Source organism: Eurypyga helias, unplaced genomic scaffold (assembly GCF_000690775.1).
Source record: "Eurypyga helias isolate BGI_N326 unplaced genomic scaffold, ASM69077v1 scaffold7979, whole genome shotgun sequence".
Classification (NCBI taxonomy): Eukaryota; Metazoa; Chordata; class Aves; order Eurypygiformes; family Eurypygidae; genus Eurypyga; species Eurypyga helias.
This window is the reverse complement of record NW_010270087.1, coordinates 1,223-10,890: the sequence shown is the minus strand read 5'-3', so window position 1 is coordinate 10,890 and position 9,668 is coordinate 1,223. Positions and strand designations below refer to the sequence as shown.

Sequence of the window (9,668 nt, the reverse complement as noted above, 5' to 3'; positions counted from 1 at the left end):
GGTTCTTAGTGAATCATACCACTTGCAGCAGACCCAAGAATTCAGTTATTGATGTAGCATTTCCTGTTTGTCAAGTCCGCCTTTTATAACTGATGATATCTGGTCTTGACTTCTACACTGACATCTCGGGCTTCTCCAACCACAGATTTAGCAGTAGTGATAAAGAAGAATTTGCAAAATGTGACACATGCGTTTCTGGCTGAGGCTGCGTTCGCTTTACTTGTTAAATCATCCCCTATGGAATAAGAATTTTAATTGGCTCCGAACGCTGCGGGATCTCCAAGCGCTGGTGTTGTATCGTGTAGCTGTTGTGTTTAAGGCCCAGCTCAGCGCCTTCAGATTCTTCCCGAAGTGCATCCGGACTTACCTGAGTACCATTTGAATATATTTCTACTCTGCAAGTTCTGGGTTGTGTTTGGGGGGAGTGGGGGACGCGTAACTTCAGAATCTTGTAAAGAACTGAATGTACTAAGGAGTAACAGCGCCAGGATGAGCTGCTTCCAGCCCGGGGGAAACTGGGAAGTTCTTACTTTATTAACTTCTGCTTTATTGTCCCATTAAAAATGCTGCTTTGTATGTAACGCTGCGTAAACCAGGAATGTCCCAAACCGGCCCCAGTTGAAGTGATGCGCACGTGTGTGTTTTTCCAAAGATTTTAAGGAGTCGGTGGCAGCTTGCCATCAACCTCTGCTCAGAAAATGCCCTTTTTTAATCCCCTTTTCCTTTTTTCCCCTCTGTTAGTGTTTTTCCTGAGGCTAACGCAGCTCTAACGGACGTGTCTTCTACAGCCTGAATTGTCTGTTGGCGTGGTGTAAGCAGAATTAGGCTCCTGGTGACGTTTCCCCTCTGACTTTTACATCAGATGCCCCACATGAAATCTTGGGTCACCAGTAGATTTTAAGGTTAATTGTTTTATTTCCATTTCAGTCTCTAACAGCCTGGAGGGTCTGTCCCACTCGGGAGAAGCTGTAGGTCTGGTCACTTCCTGGTGGTGCTGTGCCCAAATTCTGTACTGAGGTTTTGTGTGATTCTGCAGAGAAACGCAATATTTCAGCCATATCCTGCCCTCTCCCTTCATCAAAATAAGGGAAAACCTCAGCTGATAATGAATGATACCTTTTTCCTCCTTTTTGGTTTTAAAATCCTGAAAGCCAGTAGTCTTTTATCCATATCCTGTGTTTTGGAGCCACTTTGTAACTTTGTGAACTGATGTTTATTTTCCTTTTGTGGGCTGGGGTGAAAAGTTATTTAGGGCTAATATACTGCTGGTTTCGAAACTTTATCTTTCACGGTTAGAATTCTGATGCTAGTGAAACATTTCTGAGGGTCGGCGTGTTTCTCCATCCTGTGCTGCCGTCCGTTCTGAACCGAGAACTTCGATTTTGTACGTTAACCGGGAAAAGGCTTGTGCTGCAGGGTTTTACAAACATCAGAAAGCTACACAAAGTGACTGAGCGAGTATTTATAGGATAAAATACCTGAATGCTCTTTTAAAAATTCAGAATCCAGTAACAGAATTAAGTTATTCCAGCTGAAGCCTAGAAAACATTTCATGTGGTCAACTCCACTACCTGGAATAGGCACAGAAGGTCAAGTCATTAATTTGTAAATGTTTGTTAAATTTTATCCCCTCGTGTGTCATTTAGATGCTTTAGGGCTGATCAAAACTAGCTGTAAAAGGGCTGTAAAAACTCCATCTTTCAGTTGCCAGCAGCCAGCAGTCTGTTACTCGATGGGGGTACACAAATCTGGGAATATAATTGTGAGGATTTTGTTTTGCCCCAATTCTGCAGGAAGCACTTGTCTAGAGTGGCCGTTTGCTGTTGGCTGCTGCTTGGGAAAAGTGTGTGGCGTGGGGAGAGTTAAGGCGTGGTGGAGGAAACACGTGTCGGGGCCGAGCGGTGAGACGCTGCTGCAGAGCGTGCCGCGGTGGGAGAGCAGCTCTGCGCGTCGCACCTGCCTGGGGCGCCGGTCCACAGCCCAGCATGAGGGAGCAGATAGACCTGCTGGCCACTGTCACCGTTTTGGGAGTCCTGGAGCAAGGTAAATGTCCTTGTAAAAGTACTATTAACTATTACGCTAATTATACTAAACTTTGTGGGACTTGGTTCCTGTATTTTGCCTGGAGTCTGTGTTAGAATGATGTTTGGCCGCTCGTAGTGGCGGTGCCGAAGGGGGGGTCAGTGTTTGATAGAGACTAGGATGATCTGCAGACCTCCAAGCCGGCATCCTAGAAGGAAATGTGAAACTCAGGTTTTACTTTTAAAACGATTTCAACAATCAAATGTCTTTAAATCACTTTGTGGTCGGGTTTTAGCAGTAATTTTTCACTCGGGGTGGCTGGAGGTAGGCGATACAAGGCAGGTTAACCGACAGGCTGAGGAAGAGGTGGGTGCACACACCTCACCGTATCCCTGTAGAAAAGAGCATCGCGTGTGTGTGTATTTCCCCGGTGACCGACCCCGTTGTGTTCAACAGCTTCGCTGCACGGAGCACGTGACGGGATCAGTTGGCACCACACAGTAATTTGGAAACTAATGCAAACCCTCCTGGCCAGACACGCAGATGTCTCCAAAAAACCCAGTGATTTCTCATTTCAACAGATGCGTTTGGTTTAGACCATTTAGAAAGAAGCAGTGGTGTTGCCAGGCTCTGGCTGCCTCCCCTGCTCATTGTGGGTTCCTTGGGTGAAGGCTTCGCCCCTTGGGCTTCAGGAGGGTGACGGAAGGGGACGCTGCCCCTGCCTGGGGTGAGGACAGAGCCCCCGTTGTGTTCAATCTTCACGTGGCTATGAGGGAAGGGTCGTTTGTGCGGGTTTTATTATTGAATTAATTCACTGTGGAGCTAGCACACCTCTTTGCTGACAAATGGGTGGGAACCTGAGCAGCCTGACGTACTTTTATCCATCAGATGATAAATCCCTTAATATAAGAATTAGTTAAAAGATGGATCTGCTACTGAAGAGTAGAAGATTTCTGAGTTATCAGTGATTTCCCTCAAACAAATTACAGAGAACTATCAGATGCTTTGTCATGAGATTTTTTGTTCCTGAACTGAGTGGGGATGGAACGTTTAGTGCAAGGAAACCTGAAATAGTGTTATGGAAACGTTGCTAAGCCCTTTCCGATGGGAAACCCTCAGTAGCAAATCCCTAGATAGCAGTCTCAGATGTATTTATTTTATGAGAACTTAATTTTTAAAGGTTGCAGCCTCAGGCTTTTTGCTTTCATGCTCTGCAAACCATAGATAGGTGTGAAGCCAGCAGATAAACAGCATCGGCGCCCTCTTATCTGCGATAGATCAGACGAAGCAGCTTCATTTTATGGTCTCTGCATGGGAAGCCAAGGAGCAATTACTGAGCACGACGTGTTTCCTTTTCTCTGCTAGTAAGAAACTTGTGTGCTAGTGTCACCTTTACTCAGAGCTGTGTGGTAGCTCCTGCGTGTTTTGGAAGGACGTTCTCTGGGTGAGTTACGGACCCGAGCTCAGTTGTGAGAAGGCCGAGCAGGGAAACGGACGTGTGCTGTGCGTACACTCCACCAGCACATCCTGATGTAGGAGGCAACCATGGAGTGTTGGTACACTCCGTGTACCAACAGTACAGTGTTGGTTGATTTTTATTCTTAATTTTCTGGAAGCCCACAGTTCCCACATCCTTTCCTCTTTTTAATTGTTACGCTCAGTTTAGCAGTGCTCTGAGCTTAGCGTTCTGTAGATACCTGCTCCTGCCCTGTGCAGAATGCTGGACCAGAGAGGAGAACAATGCTCCCACCGGTGGTTTTTCCTTCCCTTTTTTATGGCTTCTGAGGAAGTAAAGCCTATGCACTGTCACTGCTCGTCAGTCCCCACAGAGCTTGTTGGCCAGGTCTGCTCAAATGTGACCAATATCAGCTATAACACGGTTTGACAAGTTTGTGGACGTAGTCAAATAGAGAAGGAAGGTGTGGCTGATCCTTCTGCAGGGAGAGCGCAGCCCGTGAGCCACGTGGGAATCCACGCAGGAGCTTCACCTGGAGACACGAGTCACAGAAATACTAGTTTGCAGATGGAACTCCTTCCCCTAGAAGTCCATGCTGAGAAGGCTTATGCAGTGTGGGGTTTTTTCAACACCTCATTGTGAGAACCGCTTTTGGAGGGTGGATCTTCATCCCTAATGCTCCACCCGCACACCAGGCTGGGAGGAGAGCTAGCCACCCTCCAAGAGGCTCTCGCTCCTCTTGAGCCGTTGTGTGAGGTATTATCCATCCCTGAGAGCGAGGGATCTGCTGCAGGGCTCGTCACAGTATTTGCCCCTGTGTACAAGCAAGGTGCTAAGTGTGGAGCTGATGGAGAGGTTGGGTCTAAGACGGTTCTTACCATGCCCCTCAGGCACAGGAACGCTACGTTAGGAAGGGGCAGGTGGCACGAGGCAGGATGAGGACGGTTGCCCAGCACAGTCAGGTTTATGCCACAAACCAGAGCTGTGCATGATGCAGTAACGTCAGCTCAGTCCTTCTGTGAGAGGTGGCTGGGATGAGACCCTGAGAGCATTACAGAGTTGTGTAGGAAAATGTGCTCACCTGACCTGAAGAGGAGGCAACGGGATGGGTCACACTTTGACCATCTTTTTCCCGAGCTCTGGCAGCCGCCGCTGAACTGCCGGCTGTGTCTCTGCAGGCGGAGCTGCCTGGTTTGAGAGAGGATGCTGTGTTGTGTCCTGCCACATCTCAGCAGCAGGACGATGCCCTCGACTGTAACCAGCGTGCTACACACGCATCGGGAGGGCAAAAGCAAACCCGTTCTTTCCCACCTCTCTCCCAGCACCTCTCGTTTAGAGTGGGTCACTGCACGCAGTGTCAAAGACCCTAGAACGGGATGTTTTCTTAAATGAAAGTCTGTGTATTTAAATGGGTAATACATTGCGTAATACACATCAGATTACTTACATTTCTCATTCCCTTTTCTTCTACATATGTTCTAATGCTTTTCTGCAGGCATGCATGCATCTGTCTTGTCTTTAATCTCACAACATCTGTCCCTACTTTCCTTCTCGCTCCTGCTGTTCTGCTGTTATCTCCTTCACTAGCCCATAAAGCAGTCCTTGTAGCCTGGCTCCTGGTCCCTCTGATGCTCCAGAAATGTCGCTACGTTGGGACCTTGCTAATCCAAGTGACTCGCTTAGCAGCACGCTGCCACGGCTGTCAAAGTAATCGTTCTTATAACTTGGTTTTCTTTTATACAAAAATCCTCAAGGATGGGAGAGCAACAAGGTAGCCATGCACTTAAACGTTTGAAACGTCAGCAATCACCCGTGGGAGTAAGAACTTTCATCAAATGGTGAAACAGTCCAAATCTTCATGTTAACAGGTTTTCATCACTAAGAAGTGACTTTCCGTGCCCGTTTTGAACGTTCAAAGGAGCGATGTAGCAGGGGCTGAGTTAGTACTTCAGCCCAAGCTTGGTGCAGGCAGTCGCTAGCAGTGTGTCTGCTCCTTTAAGTGCTCAAGCCCTGGGGCTGCCCTGCAGGAATGAAGTGGAAGAAATAATCACCCCCTTCCCCATTTCCTTCTATTGCCCTGATTACAAGCATCTCTGATTGACTTCATGATATCCCAGTGCTTCGCTCTTTGGATGCTGCTCTGTGACGTGGTGCTGTCCCTGTACAAAAGCTTTGACCTCGCTGGGTACAGTGGGAGGCGTTACCCCTTATGCCCATCAGACTGGCAGGGCTGTGCTAATACTCCGCAGAGCGCGAGGTTAGAAAAAGGGTCATAATTCCGTGATGGGATGTGGACTCGGGAAGGTTTTCCTGTGCCTTGCTGGCCTTCCTGGGCGTTTGATCTGCTGGGGAGCAGCACCAAGGCCTCTGCTGCTGGGTGCTTGGAGACTATGCAAAGCACCGGCCGGCACGTCAGCTCTGCGGTACGCGTGCTCGGCGAGGGTAACCAAATCCGCGTTTAAAGTCCGAGCCTGAAATAAACGGCATGTTTATTCCAGGTTGTGTGGCACAGCCCTGGACTATGAACCCAGACAGTATCAGCTCTTTTCCTTAAACCACTTGCTTGATTCCAAGCTAGATAAAGCTTGGCTAAACAAACCACTGGGCTGTTACTGTTCCCATGTTTTTCTTTTTTTTAGCCTATTTTGCGCTGCAGGTGATCTATGCCCGACGGAAGTTCAAGATCTCCCCTCCTGAGACATCAGGTCACCCTGAGTTCGAGCGGATCTTCAGAGCTCAGTAAGATTGTGACTTTTTTGTGGTGACTCCATCTAGTGCGCCTCGAGTCAAATGTCACTACCAGGGAAGCCCAAAGTCACCTCTTTGATACTGGATTTTTGGGTTTTAATGCTTTGCGTGCGGAGGTCTGAGTTGATTTGGAGCCCTTTGCTCTGGCTGGAGCGGTTCTGTCCATCCACGATAATCTTCCTTCTGGCATCGTGAGAGGCAGCCAAATTGCAAATTAGTGGCTGTACAGAAGAGGTGCTGAGCATCAATGCATTATAATAATTACATTTAATAGTAATGTTGGCTCCAAATTGTGAGAGTAGCTGAAGCTCTATTCATAACCTAATATTTGCTTGTAAGTTTTTGCTGTCCAATTGAAGCGAAGGGCCTTGCTGGCAGAACCAGCTACGAGCACCTTTTTATTTTTTCTTTTTTTAAGCCATTGTACTGTGAAAAGTCGGGACTCGTGGGCCCATGCTGAGGGCTGTTTCTTTTTGCTCTGTTCCTATGGAGAGAGCAATGCTGGAGCCAAACTGGAACCGTTCACAGATCCCTTCGGCTTCCAGCGAGCACCAGATTCCGTCTTTCATCACAGTTATTCTGTTTCATAAGCGATTGAAAGGAATTGGCCGGAGCTGGTTTGAAGGGCAGTTCGAGCACGCACGGCACTAAATCCTGAACAAAGCAGCGGCGTTTCCTTGCCAGCCTGCAGGAAACATTCGTGGAGTGACAACACCAGCCGCCTCGGCCCTTCTGCGCGGCAGTGAAAGGCCAGCCTGCCCGGGAGGCACCGGCCTTTGCTAGATGGGGAGCCACCGATGCAGCTTCTAATTAACACTGGGCTGTGTTAACCGAGCCGTGCCGCGGGAAGCCCTCCGCTGTGTTCCTCAGAACCTCAGGGAACTTGGGTTTGAGAAGGTATTCCTTCATTGTGGGCTTTTTCCTCCCTTTATTCTTTTCCCTGTGGGAAAGGATACAAATGGATAATTTGGTTTGATATATTAAAAAAAAAAAAAGAAAATAAAAAAAGAGGGAGGAAAAAAGGTATTGATTTATTACTCACTCGTGGAAACCTGTCAGCGTCCCCTTGCTGGGGCTCAAACTGTGTTTGCAGCATCAGGTTCTTCAGACTTTCTAGCTCCCCAGCTGGCTCCGTTCCCTGAGGCTTGGTAAATTTTTGGCCAAATTTAAGACTAAATTGCCTAGGGAATAGTAAAAGGTAGGAGAAATTGATAAACAAAACCATTTCCTTTAACAGCACAGCTCCCACTCTCCTGCAGAAAACCTGTATTTCTGTCACTAAAAGGAAGAAAACCTGGTTGCAAAAACTTTGCTGAGTTTGATCTGGGAGAAGGCTCCTTTTTGGCGCATGACTTGTGTGACACCCAAACTTGGGCTGTGCTCACCCAAGGGGAAGAGAATGCCCCTTAAATAATGCCAAGGAACCCTTCACCCCTGCAGCTTTTCAGCTGAGGCTGGTGCTAGATGTCTGTGAAGGCGCGTGGGGCTGAGGACGGAGCCTGCCGAGGGTCCAGCAAAGACAAATCTCCGTCGTGGCCAGGGCTCGTTGTTGCAGGGTCCATGTGAATGTGGGTGCATTCGCTGTGCGTTGTTTGGGTGCTTTTCTTCTCTAAAATACAGATACTGGGTGTCCCTAGTGCAGAAAAGGCCCTTTCTCCGTAGCACAGCACATAATGCCTCTTCCCACCCCGTCGGTTTGCTCCAGCGTTCGTTTCCAGCTCACCTCTCTGGCCTCGGTGAACCAGTTTCTGTCGTACAAGGATGCGGTTTTCATGCTCGTCTTCGGTTCTCACCAGGGCAAATTGCACAGAGTACTTCCCAATCTTTGTCTCCCTCCTCTGGGTTGCTGGAATCTTCTTCCATCAAGGTAAGGGGGATGGGGGGAACCCCAACCCAAACCACGTGCACAAACCAAAAAAACCACTTTAAGTCCCATTGTGACTCAGGCACGTCCTCTCTGTGCCCGTGAGGCTGGTACCTGGGGAAAGCGAAGTTCCCCTTCGCCCAGTGGGACCAAGGAGCACCCCGATTCCCACATGTGCGAAGCTGCTGGTGGGAGCGGTTTGGTGGCACTGGCAGTGGATGCTCCATCGCCAGAGCCCCCCCGTCCCCCGCGCTGCTCCTCCTGGACAGGGTCCGGCTGGTGCCAGGGCAGCTGTGGGGCGGCTCTGCTGTGGAGGCTGCTGCTTCCCGCTGCCCTGGGAATGGTGGGAGCTGCAGCTGAGCTGCAACACGCTACCCACATCGCGGGGTCAGAAGGAGAAACCCAAACAGTTAGTCATCCACTGGCCATCCCGTGCCCAGCAGGTTTAGAGGATTCAGCTGCTGCTGCGGCGAAGATGGGACGAAGGATCGTGGGAGGGAGCGTCGCAAACTCAGGACCCACAGCAACTTCAGGGGGTGGAGAAGTTCCTCCCTCACAAAACGGAAAGGACGCAAACCCATTTAAACTCCCACGGTGTTTGAAAGCCGCGTCCTTCCGTGTTTGGTTCCTGTGGCTGTGCCCCCACTCGCCGGGGGAAGTGGGGATGGGGGTGACTGAGATGGGGTTCAACTCTGGCATCATCCGGGGAGCCCTGACTCCATCAGGACTTGGCTCCTCTCTTTCCGCAGGTGTGGCGGCGGCATGCGGGCTGCTCTACCTCTACACCCGCTTCAAGTACTTCCAGGGATACGCGCTGGCTGCGCAGGGACGGTTAGTATCCCGTGGGACCGCGGGCACCCCAAACCGACCCCAGGAGGCTGGGTGTAGGATGCGGCCCCTGGGATGGGTTTCCTTCCCGTGGGTGGGACTGGAGGCAGGTTTGCATCCCCTCCTCCTCCTGCCCCGTGCGCTCCTGGCCACGTCACCTCTTCCCTGGCTCAGTCCCCAAGGACTGCCAGCACGCTCCTTGCCCGGGGCCCGCTGGCAGCGTCCGACGGTGTTTTCTCCCCACGCAGGTTGGGGCCGCTGTATGCCAGTGCCCGGCTGCTCTGGCTGCTGCTGGGGCTGGCGGTGGCTGGGCTCCTGGCACACTTCCTGCTGCCCAGCTCCTCCACAGGGATGGCAGCGCTGGGGCGGCCCCTCCAGCTGCTCGGCACTTGGTGAGCGTGGCCACGGATCCCCCAAAACCCGCTGTTCACCCTCGGTGGAGGGGAGGGGGTTGTGCGGCGTGGCCGGTGACTCTCTCCACAGCTCGGCCGTTGCCATCGAAGGGCGGCAGATGCTGGCACTCCCCTGCTTGTAAAGCTCCACGCCACAGAGATAATTCCCCTCCTAGAAAGCAAACGCTGCCCAGCCCCTGCCCCGCGCTTCCCAGCCAGGTTTCGTAGCACTGCCTGCTCTACGCCCTCCAACGCCGCGCAGAGCACGGGTCAACCTGCACGCTGTCGTTGCTCCTCCTTACTGCTGTAACACCGATGCAGAAGGCTCACACGATGGATGCACAAAACATAAATTCCT

The 9,668-nt window shown here is 50.7% G+C and overlaps 1 protein-coding gene across 1 annotated transcript; it reads left to right on the top strand.

Moving 5' to 3' along the window:
* Positions 1-1,985: 1,985 nt before the first annotated feature.
* LTC4S (leukotriene C4 synthase) lies at positions 1,986-9,310 on the top strand (the record flags this gene model as incomplete). The annotated part of the gene is made up of 5 exons (XM_010158309.1): positions 1,986-2,043; positions 6,118-6,217; positions 8,023-8,093; positions 8,840-8,921; positions 9,167-9,310. Coding segments are annotated over exons 1-5 (455 nt in total), but the record flags the coding sequence as incomplete, so codon positions are not given.
* Positions 9,311-9,668: the final 358 nt, after the last annotated feature.